The sequence below is a fragment of the Lithobates pipiens genome, unplaced genomic scaffold (assembly GCF_037356315.1).
Source record: "Lithobates pipiens isolate NorthernLeopardFrog02 unplaced genomic scaffold, aLitPip1_a1.2 Scaffold_8, whole genome shotgun sequence".
Lineage (NCBI taxonomy): Eukaryota > Metazoa > Chordata > Amphibia > Anura > Ranidae > Lithobates > Lithobates pipiens.
The window spans coordinates 248,435,137-248,453,308 of NW_027507903.1; the positions used below are offsets into that span (position 1 = coordinate 248,435,137).

At 44.7% G+C, this 18,172-nt stretch overlaps 1 protein-coding gene across 5 annotated transcripts in view; it reads left to right on the forward strand.

Moving 5' to 3' along the window:
- Positions 1-15,807, forward strand: part of RASSF3 (Ras association domain family member 3) — a 244,190-nt gene extending 228,383 nt beyond the window's left edge. For all 5 annotated transcript variants that reach the window (XM_077469751.1, XM_077469752.1, XM_077469753.1 and 2 more), the window contains 2 exons: positions 4,882-4,997; positions 13,110-15,807. In XM_077469751.1, coding sequence (XP_077325877.1) covers positions 4,882-4,997; positions 13,110-13,259 — 266 coding nt within the window. In that variant the 3' untranslated portion in view covers positions 13,260-15,807. The remainder of the gene's footprint in view (positions 1-4,881; positions 4,998-13,109) is intronic.
- The last annotated feature ends 2,365 nt before the right edge of the window (positions 15,808-18,172 follow it).

The following is an 18,172-nucleotide window of genomic DNA, read 5'->3' on the forward strand; positions in this document are numbered from 1 at the left end:
AGAGGACCTTGCCTATCAACATTTTGGAGATTCGGGCAGTATATCTGGCCCTAAAGTCTTTGGGTGGTCAGACTAAGGGATTGTCCTGTCAGGATTCAGTCCAACAATGCCACGGCTTACATCAATTACCAGGGGGCATGGGAAGTTGTGCAGCCCAAAAAGAGGTGAATCATGTTCTAGCTTGGGCAGAGCACAACATTTCTTGCCTGTCGGCAATATTCATTCCAGGAATAGAGAATTGACAGGCGGACTACTTGAGTCGCCAACAAATATTTCCAAGGGAATGGTCTCTTCACCCCGACATCTTCCTAGCGATTATAAAATGGGGTATTCTGGACGTGGACCTGTTTGTGTCCAGATTCAACAACAAAGTCAACAACTTTGTGTCGAGAATGAGGGATCCGCTAGCATGCGCAACAGACGCATTAGTCTTCCCATGGGATCAGTTTTCACTGATCTATGCGTTTCCTCCAGTTCTGCTACTTCCACGTCTTCTTTGCAGGAATGAAAGGAGGTAATTCTGGTGGCCCCAGCATGGCCCAGAAGATATTGGTTTGCTGAGATCATAAAGATGGCGGTATGAGTCCCTTGGACTCTGCCATTATGGCCAGACCTTCTCGCACAAGGTCCTGTATTTCATCCTACCTTACAGGCTCTAAATTTAACTGTTTGGTTATTGAGATCCACATTCTAAAGGATCGTTGGTTGTCTCCTTTGGTAGTGTTTACCTTGATTAATGCCAGGAAACCGACTTCCAGAATCATTTACTATAGAGTCTGGAAGGCATATGTTTCTTGGTGTGGATCCAGGGGTTGGCACCCCTGGAAATGTCAAAGGTAGGATCCTTGATTTCCTGCAAATGGGGTTAGAAATTAAGCTGGCCTTGAGTACTATCAAGGGCCAGATTTCGTCATTGTCAGTATTTTTTCAACGTCCTCTTGCTTCCCAGTCTCTGGTGTGTAGCTTTCTTCAGGGGGTAACACGGATTAATCCCTCTATCAAGGCACCTCAAAATCCTTGGGATTTCAATTTTGGTCTTATCGGCTTTGCAGAATCAGCCATTTGAATCTTTGTGGACATTCCCTTTGACTAGAAAGTTAATCTTTCTGGTTGCTATTTCTTCTGCTGGAAGTTTATCAGAACTAGCGGCTCTTTCTTGTAAAGAGCCATATTTGATCATGCATAAGGATGAGGTTGTTTTACGTCCTGATCCTGATTTCCTACCAAAGGTGGTGACAGGTTTTCATTTAAACCAGGATATTATTCTTCCTTCTTTCTTCCCAGAGCCTCTAGGGAAAAGAAGGCCCTACATTCCCTTGATGTAGTTGGAGCAATCAGTCTATTTAACCACTTCCTGACCAGCGCACGACGATGTACATCGACAGAATGGCACGGGCAGGCATATTGGCGTACATGTACGTCCAATCTTCAATGTCGCGCGCTGGTCGGGACCCCCGTGAGTCCGGTCGCGGCACTTGCGGACTCGATCGCTGCGGGCATACCCGCGATCGTCTTACGGGACGGCTGAATGGAGGAAATGCCGTGTAAACAGCATTTCTCCATTCTGCCTAGCAACTAGTGACGCTGATCTCTGCTCCATGTGATTGGAGCAGAGATCAGTGTTCACTAAATGAAAGCCCAACCCCCCCACAGTTAGTAACACACCCCTAGGAACACTTAACCCCTACACTGCCACCCACTGGTTAACCCTTTCACTGCCAGTGTCATTTACACAGGAATCGCTGCATTTATATAGCAGTGATTACTGTATAAATGACAATGGTCCCAAAAATGTGTCAAAAATGTCCGATCGGTCCCCCACAATGTCGCAGTCACAATAAAAATCGCTGATCGCCGCCATTACTAGTAAAAAAAATAATAAAAAATTAATAAAAATGCTATAAAACTATCCCTATTTTGTAAACGCTATAACTTTTGCGCAAACCAATCAAGCGCTTATTGCGATTTTTTTTTTTTTTTTTGTTTTTTGTTTTTTTACCAAAAATATGTAGAAGAATACGTATCGGCCTAAACTGAGGGAAAAAATGTTTTTTTATATATTTTTGGGGGATATTTATTATAACAAAAAGTAAAAAATAATGCGTTTTTTTTTCAAAATTGTCGCTCTATTTTTGTTTATAGCGCAAAAAATAAAAACCGCAGGGGTGATCAAATACCACCAAAAGAGAGCTCTATTTGTGGGGAAAAAAAGGACGTCAATTTTGTTTGGGAACCACGTCGCACGACCGCGCAATTGTCAGTTAAAGCGACGCAGTGCCGAATCGCAAAAAGTGGTCTGGTCTTTGACCAGCAAAATGGTCCGGTCTTAAAGTGGTTAAAGGCGACCGTTCAGTTTCGTAAAACACATGTTTTGTTTGTGCTGCCAGAAGGTCCAAAAAGTGGAAGGCAGCATCAAAATCTACTATTTCCAAATGGATTCATCAAGTCATTATTCAGGCTTATGGCTTAAAGAAGAAAATTCTTCCCTTTCATGTTAAAGCACACTCAACAGGGCGATTAGTGCCTCTTTGGCAGTGCATCATCAGGCCTCTATGGCTCAGATCTGTAAGGCTGCAACTTGGTCTTCAGTTCATACATTTACCAGATTTTATAAAATCGATGTTAAAGGTCATGAGGATATTGCCTTTGGTCGCAGTGTACTGCAGGCTGCAGTATGAGTCCTCTGGCCTCCTCTTTATTTTGTTGTCTCCCTCCCTTCAGTTGCCATTGCTATGGGGCATCCCACATAGTTATTACTTTGGCTCTGTGTCCCCTGATGTAAGAAAAAACAGGATTTTTATAACGGCTTATCTGTAAAATCCTTTTCTTCGATGTACATCAGGGGACACAGAGGTCAAACCCCCCCATCCCCCCCCCCCCCCGTTCTTGGTATACACTTGTATTTCTTGGCTACAAAACTGAGGACTCCCAGTAGTGGGAGGGGTTATATAGGGAGTACACTTCTTGCCTTAGGGCATGCCAGTGTCCATCACCTATCAGTGGCCCTATAACCCACATAGTAAGTACTATGGCTCTGTGTCCCCTGATGTACTTCAAAGAAAAGGATTTTACAGGTAAGCTGTTATAAAAATCCTGTTTTTCCATTCATCTATCTGGCCATCATCTGGGAACAATGAGAGCCAAGAAGTGTTGTCTCCATGTCCTGGGCGGCTTAGTTAAAGGGATAGTCAATGTGATCCAATATGGACTATGGTCCAACAGTCTGGAGCAAAATGCTGCTTCTGGTAGTCTAGGTACCAGTATCTGTGAAAGGTAGGATAAACTCTATACGGGACATTGTGTTGTGGGTAGAGGAGAAGCAGGAGTATCCCCTGGTGGTCGGTTGTTTAGTCCTCCATGAATCGGCCAGATTGAAGTTTGTGATTAGTCTGGCAAACCTATTGGGCATGTATGGCCTAGAAATTAAGGGAGGCTGTGGTGCTCTGTCAAGGCTGGGGTTTAGGGTAGAATTGAAGTCTCCCAACCAGATGTCTGGGACTGTCAGATACTGGGCCATGAAGTTGAGTCCCTCCGTCAAGACTGTCATGCAAAATGGGGGTGGTACATAATAAGCCAGTAGCAAAAACTGTTCCATATATCTTAACACATAGGAAAACACAGCGACCCTTCTGGTCTGAGCTCAGATCACACAACTCGAAATGCAGGGACTTGGCTATGAGCAAGGACACCCCTCTTACGTGTGTGTCTCAACGACCAAAATGTCCGCCTCCTGCTTTTTAATATACGATAGAACAGCTGAACATTTTGATTTTGTCTCGTGGACCTCAAACATTCCACGTTAGGAGCTTAAGAGAAGACATGGTAAAGTATGGTGTAGATCAGGGATATGCAATTGGCGGACCTCCAGCTGTTGCAGAACTAAAAGTTCCATGAGACATTGCAAGACTCCGACAGCCACAAGCATGACACGCAGAGGCATGATGGGACTTGTAGTTTTGCAACAGCTGGAGGTCCGCTAATATCCCTGGTGTAGATAATATAGGAGTTTGATCCTGTAGTACCACGGTATCGCACAAGAGGATCCTCATCCTACACATGTCAGTAATCTCTCTCTAGCTAGTAGGCCATGAACTATACTGAACATTGCATTCTGTAACTGGTAGCATTCGTGTTTGTTGCATTGTAGTCCTAGTATAACAGTCCCCCCCACCCGGCCCAACACCGACCCTCAACTGGTGTAGGCATATACCCATAACAAAATCCGAACTAGTCTGTGAGGTGGATCAAGCACCTCACTCAAGTAAAACCGTAACATAAACAAAACCTGAATCAAGGTCCTGATTGATAAAGGCTGGTATGGCAATATTTCCCTGGAATCAAACTTCCCAGGACATGTTGTGGTAAGGCTCGTGTGGCATAATGAAATTAATTTCAGGTTGAATCTATGCCCATAAGCCAGGTCACTGGCATGTGGGGTGCTGCAGGAGGTTGCTGAGTAGCAGGATTGAGGAGTAAGGGACGGAGCTCAGGTCCCTCATGTCCTCCTCCATGCTGTACCAGGCCACGCCCCCCATGGTTTTTAATTGTGTTTTTATTCTGTTGTGTGTTCTTACATTATGCCCTTATGCAGACCTTTGCGATTTAGTCATTTGTTGTTACAATTCTGTATGCTGTACTGACCTTGTAAAAACTGCATTCAGGTTTTCCAGGTAGACTAATTCATGGTTTCAATACAGGAAAGTTTACTTGCTTGGAAAGTATGTGCATTAAATAAATTGTTAAGCAAAACAACTTGAGGGGCAAGAAGAAACCTGACAGCGTACAAACACCTGGGGAAGTCTTGTTAAATGTTCATAAGCAAATGGAACGTGTACATACTGCCGCTTTAACATTTAATCTTTTTCTTTGTTCCCTCCACAGTTTGCATGTGCAGGTTATCTGACAGAGAGCACCCCCTCTACCTTCGTCTGGTTGCTGGGCCGAATCTTGAAACCCTTAGTTTTGTACTACGAGAGCATGAAACGGGGGATGTCATGGTAAGAAATGATTATGGTTTTACTTGTACCCACCACTTTTTTTTTTTTTTTTTTTTTTTTATTCGGGGGGAGGCAGATCACTACTCACTTTTTTTTTTTTTTCTTCTATGTGCTAGTAATTCAATAAAGTCTCAACCTCTGTGTGCCTTTTTTACCCTAGAAATTTTATTTAGTCATTCAACAATTGCTGAGGTGTCAAATGGTGACGTGTGGCTGACATATAGGCAGAGTTCTGCTGCCTAATCACAATTCCCTAGTGAACATGTTAACGTTTAGGCTTACATATTTCCAGATCTGAGCTTAATACAGATTTCTAAGGCCTCGTTCAAATGGGGTGTATATAAGCATACTCCTGTGGAGGGCCAAGTTTACCCCCACTGGGATGCACAGGTGTTCATGTGCATGCAGTGTCATAGCAGTTGATTAGGATGCTGTGGCTGCATAGACAGTTTCTAATATGACATTCATATAGATGCACGGATACAAACTGAGGTCAGATTGAGAGCAGTGACTGTTCATGCAACCACTGTGTCCTAATTAAGAGAAATGACACTGCCTGCACAGGGATGTATGGAACTGTACTTCCCTGTGGGGGTAACCCCAGCCCTCCAGGGGGGTAATTCTCATGTACACTTGAGGCCTTAGAAATCTGTATTAGGCGTAGATCTGGAAAATGTTACAGAATCGCTGTGTAACCGTAGATCAGGTATAGGCAACCTTAAAGAGGTAGAGCTCTACCTCTTTAAGGTTGCCTATACCTGATCTATGGTTACACAGCGATTCTGTAACATTTTCCAGATCTACGCCTAGTACAGAGCCTGTGTTGCCTCCTCACACCTGATTTAAACCTCTAATTGCCGTGTTGCAATCATGGATTTAAATCGGGTAACTAGGTGGCAAAATATCTCCTGCTCACCACCTAGCAAACTCTGGTCACTTTCCAGGGAGAAGCTTTGCCTGCTGCACTTGTGAATGAGCCTTTAGTTGCATTTGGCAGCGGCACCCTTAGGGCTCATTAACATGTGAAGTTGGGTGGTGGTAAAACCCTGCAGTTGAGCGTTTACCGCCTCCAGGCCCTACCCCATTTAGCTGCTGAGGCAGCATCCAAAGGTGTACACATGCCCGAGTAGGAATTGAACCCCCTGTTGCTTTTGGTGGGTGCTACCGCCTGCCAACTGTGACCCATTCAGAGAAATGGGGCCACTCTGCAAGCGCCCCACAACAGCATGCTTCTGCAGGGTCCAAGGCGCTGAAGCAGGTTGTAATAAAACGAAACAATGCTGCCTGCTTTAACACCTTGTTTGCTGTAATGCACAAGGTTGCCGGGAACTTGGTGTGCAGCCTCATTCACTTGAATGAATGGGGGCCATGCTTGGCAGGTGCTACACCCACCAACGATGACAGTGAATATAACTCCTGCTGCAACACGTGTACATCCCTGGCTATTGCAGCAAAGGGGCTGCAGTTGGGGTGGGTATGGTAAAAACACATCTTAGCTATGGGGTTTTCCACCCCCCCCCCCCCCCAACTGCACATTTAAATGAACCCTTACTGTTCTGAGCCCCCTATAAGACTGCTTTCACACTGGTGTGCTGCATTTACCTGCACCACATTGCATATGTGCTTTTCCCGGGTTAGCTGCGCTTTGCCATGGACTTCTATTATACCCCTCAGGTGTGGTGCACTTTCTGAAAGCGCCCCAAAACTCCTGCATTCAGAAAGTGCACCAAATATGCAGGATATAAACAAAGTCCTATGGCTGAGTGCAGCAAAACTGCAGGAAAGCTTCAGGAACACTGCACCCATGGTGTGGATTAGTTGCAGCACATCAGTGTGAAAGCAGCCATATACTGGCATGCCCAGTGTATTGCTTCACTGCTGCTGGCACCACTCTGGAGACCGCTATCTGGGATAAGAGGTGGAGTGCAGTTGGTATCACTCCGCATGGGACAGGAGCCAGTACTACAGAGGAGGCATGGACTTATGCGGCTCTTGCTCCCTACTACGGCTCCAACTTTACAAGTATTTCCTCTGCATTTCACTCTGATGCTCTGGGATGGTGTGTCAGCAAGCCCAGAACGTGATCTACCAGTCACCTGTCCCCCAAGCTACAGGTTGCTGACCCCCCCGCTGTAGACTGTGCATTGTATTTTTAGATCTATGGCAATGGTTGCAGGGTTTGACATCGGAGATCGAAAGCTGTTCAGATTTTGCCCGGCCTGTAGCAAAATGACGGCCGGGTGATTTAAGTGTTCTGACTGGACGTCGTATAATGTCCTTCAGAACAAACTGCACATGCACACTCCAGGGGGGTGTCCATTCATAGCTGATCAGCGTAAATAGAAAGTGGCAGTTATCAGCATTCCTCTACTCATGCTGACAGCACATGAGTAGTGGAGAGCCGTTAAGTGGCTTTCCTCACTCTGTGGATCTGCACTCATAATTGGTGCAATGATTATCACTGCTGCCTCATCAGTACATATTGGTGGAGACAAATTGATTATTTACAAAATGTTAGAGCAGAGACCTTTTTTTTGTGGTGTTTTTTTTTGTTTTGTTTTTTTTTCATTTGTTTACCCTGTTTCCCCGATAGTAAGACACCCCCGATTGTAAGACGTATCGGGAGTTTCAGAGGGGTCGGCTAATATAAGCCGTACCCCGAAAGTAAGACATATGTCTTACTTTGGGGGAAACACGGGGGTATTGCCGCCTCCCTCTCATCTAGCTGCGCGCCGCCTCCTGCCCACGTCCGCACCGTCCCCCTCTCCATACGTCGCCACGTCTGCCATTTCCCTCTGATCTTAATGAGCGCCGCCTCCTACCCACGCCTGAGCCGTCCCCCTCTCCATACGTCACCGCGCCGTCCCCTGCACTTGTCACTGCCGCCTCCTGCTTAAAATACGGTAATGCACACAGTATTAATCATACATCAGTAAAACATACACACTGGCATACTGGGGTATCATCTGCTGTATGTAACCCAGTGGGTATCAGCAGGTGTCACACTGGATTAAATACAGCAGGTGGTACTGTATCACACATAAATCTGTTTTATCTTCCAGTATTCCACTGTTCGTTCTTACCATTTTTCATTGTTTTACATGTTATGCAATGTTGTAACAAGACATTCTTGGCACTTCCTTTTATAAAACTGTTTTGTGGTGAATACAATACTGTTCAGGTTGTTAATAAATGTTAATTTTATGGTTAAAACAAAAAATTCGACAATTTTTTTCCAATATAAGACATACCCCGAAAGTAAGACATAGTGGGGCTTTTGGGGATAAAAAGAAAGTAAGACACTGTCTTACTTTCGGGGAAACACGGTAGCAAAAAATTAACTTGGTGGCGATTTACCACCAAATGAGCTCAATTTGTCTTAAAATTTTATTTTTTTATTTTTTAGACTACAGCATTGCATGGCTGCACTATTGTCATTCAGTGTAACAATGCTGAAAATTGGCATGGGCAAGGAAGGAAGGTGAAAGTGCCTAGTATTAAAATTGTACAAATCTGTAAGAATTGTTGTTGTGATTGATGATCTAGTTTGGCATATTAATATTGGCTGTTGTCTCCTATCATGAAAGGTAAATATTTTTCTCTTGTATTCACCAACTGACACAGCTCCCCTTAGCCATTGGGTTTTTACGCCACCTTTTAGGAGAAGACTAGGCATAACATGTTTTGAAAATCACAGAACTTTTAGTTCCGCCCAAGGGGTAGTCCCTTAGGTAACAACCCCTCAGCCTTCCATGCAGCACTCAGTTTTATTTTGCCTAGTGAAGAAGGACCTAGGAACCCTGCAGGCCCATTGGTCCATGTTTTTTCTGTGGAAGCTTTGCTTTTTGCACAAGACTAAAGATCCTGTAATCTGCTAGCAACAGCCAGCTGGGTAACAGGCTGGATACCCTTATCCTTGTAGTCTCACCAGCGAGTGTGTGCAGACCAGAGCTACGTGCTGGGTCGGCCATGACGTACCTCAGCTCCAGAGGTGGTTGATGAGCTTTAATGCTCCGGGGCACACACATGACCAGGCTACTGATGTCTGCGTCGGTGTGCCGTGGCCAGCAGCCACCCCATACTGATTGAAGAGTGGGTCTGTGATGGAATGTCTCCCAGCTCTGCAGGACTGGTAAGTACAGCTCTCCCTGCCTTGGTGGGGCTGAGCAGCTGGGCATTCCCTGGGAGGATGATTCGGGGGTCTCTCGCCTTCCTCTTCTCTCCCTATCTTACCCCCCCCCCCCCGTGGGGGATGCTGCATGTGGCTGCTGAGCAGTGTGTGTCATAGGGGGGGGGGGCTGCGCTGGTGGCTGTGCCCTGATGTGTGCTTCTCTCTCCCTGGGTGTGTCAAGGCTGTGTCTGTGATCCCTGCAGCGCTGTTCACCGCCATGATCTGTCACCGTCCCTCATAGTTTTCAGTGTTCAGCGGCCATCTTAGGTGAGGGCAAGGAGCAGCATGCTCTCCTGTAGCTTGGTGGCCATTTTCCCTGTGGTTTTGTCATTTATGCTGGATGCCCGGCAGCCATTTTCTTGAAGCCTGAGCATGTTTTTTTGGTCTCTCTAGGAGCAGCATGCTGTGCTGTAGTCCAGCGGCCATTTTCTCTGTGCTTTATGTCCTTATACTGGACACTCGGCATCCATTTTCTTTAAGCTTGAGCACATTGTAGATCGGTTTCACCGCCATAAGCAGCAGCTCTGGATGACAGTGTGACTTCCTAGGCACCTGGGAGCGGACAAGGAACACAGGCACTACTTGCTGGACAGCGTAGAACCAGTCAGGGTGGTGAGTCCAGTGGGAAAGAGCCCCTCAGCCAGCAGCAGTTAGAAGGGTGGGACTATCACTGTCCTAAGTCCCCATCAGGTGGCAGACAGGATAGGGTCAGCATGGCTTCAGAGACTGGTGTTTCTTCCCCCGAAAGCTTGTTGGAGCACTTGTCACAGCTGTGCGTGATACCCTGAAGATTCAGGAGCCAGCAGATTCCTCTGCTGATGTAGTGGTCCCTTTTGGGTCCTGTAAGCCAGCCAGTTCACCTAAGGTGTTTCCGTATCTGACTTATTTTAACACGTTAATTTACAAGGAATGAGGTCGACCGCAAAAAGGGCGTTACCCTTTTGAGGAGAGCCTTCTCAAAAAGTGGTCGGCTCCTCCGGTCGTGGACCCTCCAGTATCCAGGTTAAACAAAGTAACCATGATCCTATTAGAGGGGACTCCTGCATTTAAGGATCCCAGGGACAGGAAGGCTGAGGCAGTGGCTCGTTCCTTGTTTACTGTTGTGGGGTCCACCATGCGACCAGTACTGGTATCCGCACTTGTGTCGCAGACACTGAGTGGGCAAAACGGTTGCACTGCGAATTGGGAGAGCAACAGGCTTCTCCTGTCTGCATGGAATTAGCAGACCAACTAGTGTAAGGCCTTAAGTACGTTTGACACGGCCCTGGATACCCTCCCTTTGCTATCCAGGGCTTCAGTGTCAGCAGTGGTGCTGAGGCACCTGATTTGGTTAAAATGCTGGTCTGCTGACCAGGCATCCAAAAAAGCCCTGATGGATCTTCCCTTCCTTGACGACCAGCTCTTTGGAGCCTCTTTGGATGACTTTATTAAAAATGCCACAGGTGGTAAGAGTACTCTACTCCCACGGGCCAGGAAGGCTAAGGAGCCACGCTGTAGTCAAGGGCCCTCATTTTCCACTCACAAATGGGTTTTTTGTCTGCCCGGAGCTTCGACCAAAAGCGTTTTGTTCGCAAGTCTAACAAGCCTTCGAACAAAAGTGCTACCGCATGAAGGTTTGCCCCCACCCGCAACACAGGTGGGGGGTCGCCTTTTGGAGTTTGCAGCCCGGTGGGCCTCTGCTGTCTGACCAGTGAGTCTGTGATCTGATTTCCTCTGGCTACAAGATAGAGTTCCTCTCTTGGCCGCAAAACGGATTCTTCCCCTCCAGCATACCCGTACTCCCGGCTCGCCGGGAGGCCCTCTTGGGGGCGATAAGGGACCTGCTGAATCGTGGGGTGATAGTACCTATTCAGAAATCGGAAGTTTCCAGGGATTCTACTCCCCAAGAAGGAAGGGGTACGTCCAATCTTCGATCTAAAAGCCCTCAATTACTTTGTAAAAGTACAGAGGTTCAGCATGGAATCAGTTTGCTCAGTAGTCGCTTCACTTCATTAAGGGGACTCCCTGGCGTCCTTGGACATCAAGGATGCGTACCTGCACATACCCATATGCCTCCGGCATCAGAAGTTTCTGCGATTTGCAGTCGGGGAAGCCCACTACCAGTTTGTGGCTCTCCCTTTTGGTTTGGCATCAGCCCCCTGAGTCTTTACCAAGGTATTGGCTCCTGTTTTGCCGTTGCTACGGCAACGCAGGATCGCGATCGTGGGATACCTAGACGATCTCCTCCTGAGAGCATCTTCCACCTCAGCGTGAGGAGGCTGTGGAGATCACCATGCAGACCCTGTAGGGATTTGGGTGGCTGTTGAACCTGTTGTGTGAGGAGAAGGGATGGCATCCACGCGCCTTTTCTATATCCAGGATCCTGCTGTTTCTACAGCAAGGAGTAGACCAGAAATTGGCTTTGAGCACCATTAAAGGACAAATTTCAGCTTTGGCTGTCTTTTTTTTTTTTTTTTTTTTTTTTTAAAGCGACTCCTGCCATCTCACTCTCTAGTGAGCATTTTTGTCCAAGGGGTCCGTCGTGTAGTTCCTCCGCTGTGTCCGCCATTGCCCCCCGTGGGACCTGAATCTGGTGTCGGCGCTGCAAAAACCGTCATTTGAAAATATCAGAGAGATCCCTCTGACTCTTTCCCAGAAAGTGGTCTTTCTAGTGGCCATCACTGAGGGTTTTCGGAACTGGCGGCCTTGTCCTTCAAGTCGCCCTATCTGGTTATCCACAAAGATAAGGCGGTGTTGCGTCCGCAACCTTCTTTTCTGCTGAAGGTGGTCTCAGCGTTTCACATCAATGAAGACATTGTGTTACCATCTCTGTGTCCTAAGCTGACGCATCTTAAGGAAGTGGCCCTCCATTGCCTGGACGTGGTTCGAGCTCTGAAGGTGTATTTCTCTGCCTCGGCTCCCTTCCGGAAGTCAGACTTTGTTTCAGTGGCTGGTCCAAAGAAAGGCATGGCGGTCTCGTCGGCCACCATTTCCAGGTGGATCAGACAGATTGTAGTACAAGCCTATGCCTTGAAGGGGCAAGTGTCCCCCTTTCCGGTCACGGCCCACTCCATGAGGGCATTCGGAACGTCTTGGGCCTTCCGACATTAAGCGTCTGTCGCTCAAGCGTGTAAAGTGGCGACCTGGTCGTCTGTTCACACCTTCACAAAATTCTGCAAGGTAGATGTCAGTGCATCGGCTGATGCCTGTTTTGGCCGCAAAGTTTTGCAGTCGGCTGTATAGTTGTAATTGCATATACAATTTTTCCTTTTTTTTTTCTGTTTGGGTAAAAACGCAGTACTTTTAAGTAAATGCACTGTTGCATTTGTTACCGCAGTTTTGGTGCGGTTTGTGTGTAGTGTCTCTGTTGTGGAGCACCCTGTGTTTGTGGTGGTTTTTCCACAGTTGTTTTTTGTGGGTAAAGTTTGTATGTTAGTTCCCACATGCCATGGTGGATGAAGTTTTATGCTGTTTTCCCACCCCTCGTTTTGGCACTGCTTGGGGACGTCCCAATGGTCTAAAGAGAGAAGCTGTCAGTCGGTGAATATAAGCGAAAATAGGATTTTTTTGTACTTGCCATGAAATCCTTTTCTCTGTAATTCACCGACTGACACAGCACCCGCCCCTCCTATTTTTCTCCTTACGTTATACTGCTTGTTGACGTACCGAGTGCTGCATGGCTGGCTGGGTGGTTGTTACCTAAGGGGCTGCCCCTTGGGCAGAACTAAAAGTTCAGTTTTTCATAACATGTTATGCCTAGTCTTCTCCTAAAGGGTGGCCAATGGCTAAGATGAGCTGTGTCAGTCGGTGAATTAGAGAGAAAAGGATTTTACGGTGAGTACAAAAAAAATCATATTTTTAGCACACTCACAGGGCCTTGTCATGTAAATGGGTTTTGTTAATACAATTTCAGAGAGTAACATTCTAAGACCTGTCTGATTGTACATTTTGAATTGTTTCAGTGGGATGCCTTCACAGTACCAGAATTGCACAACTTCTTGCGCATCTTAGATAAAGAGGAAGAGGAGCAATTGCAGACCTTAAAACGGCGCTATTCATCCTACAAGGAAAAACTAGAGGAAGCTTTGAGTGGAGTGCACAAACCTGGCTAAAACTAAGTCGGAGGGAATTTATATGTTACCGCACGACGGAGCATTGCAGCTCTGTCCAACAGAGACTTATGTGGCAGGGTATATATTCCTGAAAGGATGTCTATCTGAAGTGTCATAAACTGGCCCCAAACCTAGTCTAATGTGGACAAGGATAATGACTTTTACTGAGACTTTTATAGAGGTTCTCTCTGCACAGGTGGTATTTGCTGCAGACAATCCACAAAACAAAAACATTCATAAATGTTTCTTTTTCATGTAAATTATAAAAGCTTTAATCTATTAAGATAAGATTGTGTTTAAACATGTCAAGAGCTGTTATTTATGTGAAGAAAATATTTCTATGGTGATTGCTTACTGAGGCAACTGTTTTAGAGTTTGGCCAATTCAGACATGCACTCGACACCTGAAGATTCAGAAGAATTAATGAAGGTTGTTGGAGAATCCAGCTTCGAGGCTTAATAGCAAGTGATGAAATGGGAGGTGGAGATGAGGGAACAGACGGGGACTTTCTGAGAAAGTTTAGGATGTTTTGATTCGGCGGAAGTAGTGATGGACGATAAGGATGCTGCCCACCGCTGCGGGATAGAGGAGTAACTATGCAGTCAGCACAACACGTTACAATCAAGTTTGCGTGTATTGTTGTGTAGATATACATATATTAAGCTGCTACAAAGGAAGATAATATATATATATATATATATACAAATTAAGGCTGTCTGCCATGGGAAGTCAACAGTTCACGTTCAGCTGCTTTACAAAGTATATTTCATGACATTGGAGGGAATTCACCAAAATTGTTGGTTCGTTGTATGTAGTAAGAAAGGTAGAGGGATGTTATAGGTTTTCAGTTAAGAGTGTTTTTTTTTTTTTGTTTTTTTATGGCAATCTTATTTTTATTATAAGTTAACTGCCACGTATGAGGATAGCTCTAGATGTGTGGAATGGTTTCCGTTCCTACGAAAGTGTGGAGGATACTGGTAGATGTAATTTTAAAGTGTTTTTCTTTATAACCAGTACATGGGCACAGATGCAGAGGATGAAAGTGATAAGCAAATCTCTCGGCGAGGATTGTACAGTGTGTTTTGCAGCAATGAAACACTTGGGTATGATATTGCATGCAAATGCATGCGGTAAGAAAACCAAAGAACAAGCAAGGTGGTGTTAATTTATTTTTATTTTTTTTGTTTTGTTTTTATTTCACTATTTTAAATTGTGTTTTTATGCTTTTAGTAGTTTTAAGTTGTTTATAAGAAAACTCTTGATACAGTGGCAATTTTATGTTTACTTTTCACAGCAGGTTGATGTGGTGCGATATATAGCATTACTGTTTAAGTATGGATCAAGACTAACTCCTCCCGGCCAGGCTCTTTAGCATGTTAACCTTCATCTCTTGTAGCAGATGGCTTGGACTCAGATAAGCTAGGGACACAGTGTTAATGAGGTGTATTTATTTTCCATACAAAGTTAGGCAGCCAAAGGCAGCCTCTGAGGCTTATATGTAAAAGCTCTAACAAAGAAAAGTATAAACCCCCCCCCCCCCTTTTTTTTTTTTTAATACAAGCTGCTGCTGCCTAAAAATTAATAAACCCCCCTGTAATGATCACAGAAATTAGTTTATATACAGCGCAAGGAGCTGCAGCAGCATCTATCTATATACCCAGAATTGTTGGACCTGATCAATATTGGGTCTAAAATGGTGGTGTCATGGGGTATATGTGAGCTGCAAGTCCCTAACTTAAGCCAAGGGAAATCTTTAGAAGCCCCGTGTTATGTTTGCAGTGGCTTAAAATTTTGCTAATGGAAGAGGATAAAAGGCCTCGGATAGGGAAAAGTTTTTCGGTTAACTTTTTAAGCTGTCTGCAAAAGAATTTTTGTTAAATTCTCAACTGTGAATGTATTTTGTTTACTTGAAATATATACTAAAAATGGACATATCCAATAATTTAGATTGAATTTTGATGCAATGTTTTTATGCACTACGTATTGTCATTAATGACAGATTACTGTATTCATTTTTGTCCATGATCAAGTTATTTTTTATTTAATGTTATATACTCCCTGTATAGGGAAGCAGATTAGCTACTCTAAGTGCTCATTTGCATGTCTTTTCCACATCCCTTTTGGATATACTGGGCCTTATTTATCATTACGAACCATCTGTTTGTTCAGAAGGAACCTATCAGATTCTAGCTTTCATTTTCAACCTACACTGGAAGAGGGAAAGAAGAATCTGACTGACTGCCATGGACCAAACAGTTGTGATAAACCAGGACCAGTGTGTTTCACTGTGTGACTTAAGATCTTCTTACATGATAGAAGCTGACACTGGAACATGTTCTGCACAGCCTAAGAATGAACACACTTGTGTGGATATGTGGAATTTGAATTAATGAGCTTGAAATTTAAAGTCTTAAGTACTTCTGACATAACTGAAATGAAATGAAAGTCTTGCAATGATTCACATTAGATGGTACAAGAAAGTTAAATTTAGATTTTGAGATGAATTCAAATCTTTTTAAATAAAGTTACACTATTTATAATTTCTAAAGCTGTTTTATTTTATTCTCGTATGAGAATTGACGGTTCTCGAATATATGATGGTGACTAGCAACAATGTTTTCCAAAGCTTTGCTTTATTTTACAGTTTTTCAGTCTGCGCAACCATCATAAATGTCAGAAAACTACAGCATTTTAAACTGATCTTGGAATTCTTGCTAGTTAAGGCGATTTGTAAACCCTTACATATACCCAGTGAAGTGAAAGGCCTCAGGCAATACAAAGATTAAATAAATCCTTCTACGTGTTTTTTGCTTGATATCTACAGACCTCTTTCCCCTGCATCCATTTAAAGTGCAGAATTTACAGAAAATCTCTGTTCTGAAAAGCAGGGGGCGGAGAGCTGAAGTTGCATCAGTGCGGAGAGCTGATTGGAGGGAAGGGAAACGCCCCCTTCACACACAGCTGAGGCTGTAAGTCATATACTGTGCCCTCCACTGTCACTTTTTTTTTTCTCACCCAGCCACTGCCATTCATGCCGGGGGATATTGTTGCGGCTACTGACATCAAGGCTAAGAGCAATTGCAGCCACTGATGCCAATACTGGGGGTAGTTATTGTGGCCACTAACACCAGCGATGGGGGGGATTGTGTCCACCGACACCAATGATAAGGTTATTACTGGCACAAATTCTGAGTTATTGCACGCAGACTTGTTCAGTGTTGGGATATGGTGCAAATGCAACACAATGTTGGATGTTGAGGTGTGCTACAGCCCATTAATTTGGAATGAACTGCTTAACTTGATGCAGTGCATGAAAATGTGTTGCTATTGTGTGGTCCTCTGGAAGTGTCAATGACCTCACTTGATGCCCTTTATCATTTTCAAATTTACCACCACTGGTCTATATTCTAAAAACCATTCTATGAACCATGATACTCTATCGCATTGACACCCTAAAATGCCAAGACCATCCAAAGGGGCAAGAGGCATGGTAAATTTCTCTTTTTTTTTTTTTGCGTTTATAATTTTTGGGAACCGGAAGAAAGTAGTTTTCTTTCCCCACAAAATTGTAATTTTTATAGGTTTTGCGCATACTCGCAATAGCATTGAAAAACACATTCTGCTACCCTTTCTGAGTATAGAAATACCAACTGCCTAAGGCTGGGTTCACACCGCTGCGGGTGGGAGACCCGGATGTGATTCGCACTGCACTGCAGTGCAAATCACATCCGATTTCTGTAGCGATGCGAGTTCAGCCATACAGATAGTATGGCTGAATTCGCATCGCACCCGCCGCAAACTCGCACAGGACCCTTTTTTTGGTCCGCAGCAGAATCGGATCGCATGGGTGTTCACACCATGCGATCCGATTCCTGTCTGAGTTTGCAGATCGCACTGCGATATGCGGACGGATCTGGGGGTGTCATTAAGATTTCATTGACACTCCCAGCAGTCCGCATAGGGCAGTGTGAACTGCCGGCGGGAGGCATGCGATGTGGGAAAACGCCGCGGATTCGTGGCGTTCTGCATCGCTACGGTGTGAACCTAGCCTTAAGTTACACAGCTGATTTTCTGAATACCAATCACATTTATGAATTCCTGAAAAACACCTGCAAAATGTCAGTTTTGGAAAACTGACATCCAAAGGCAGGGGTGTGCCATTAATTTTCCCGTTGGGCCACATGAGAAACGGACTGTTGTGAAGGGCTGAACTTTTTTCTCTATTGAATTTGGTCATGGGAAGGTCTGTAAGTATGTAAACATATAAAAAAAAAAAAACACCTGGCACTAGGAATAATAGGTACAGCTGCTTTTTAAATGGGTCGCTTTTTCAGACGAATGGTCAGAGGATGGTAAAAATGGGTGGCTGAGCTGCAGTTTTATTGCTGCTTTTACTATTAGAGCTCTAAGATTCTCATCCCTGCTTTTCAGGGATGAAAAACAGATCATTCTTTGTACAGAGCGCTGTGTTGTCAACATAGACCTCTGGGCTGTAAATGAACATAGCTGATCAGCAGGACAATGATGTATACAATCGCAGTATGTGCCAATTTGGTGATGCACATGTGTACGCCCTAAACCTGCAATCGGGTAGCAAAGCACGGGCTGCCTGACTGCAGTACATTGTGTGTGTGTGGGAGGTCCTCAAGTGGTTAATCCTTTTAAACATCAGTAAGATTTCACTAAAACAATGGCCCATCCCATCGGTCTATCGATAGATTTTATTTTTATTTTTTTCAAATGCCGCTTTATGCATTGACCTACTGCCTTAGACTCGGCCAGTCTTGATAGTATGGTCATCTGCTGACTTGGCACCCTCCACAGACAACCTAACTTTTCAATGAGAGAAGTTAAATCTAAGGCAGTTTTTGTGCATTGTCTGCAAAGACCTAACAAAATGAGTAAGGGAACAT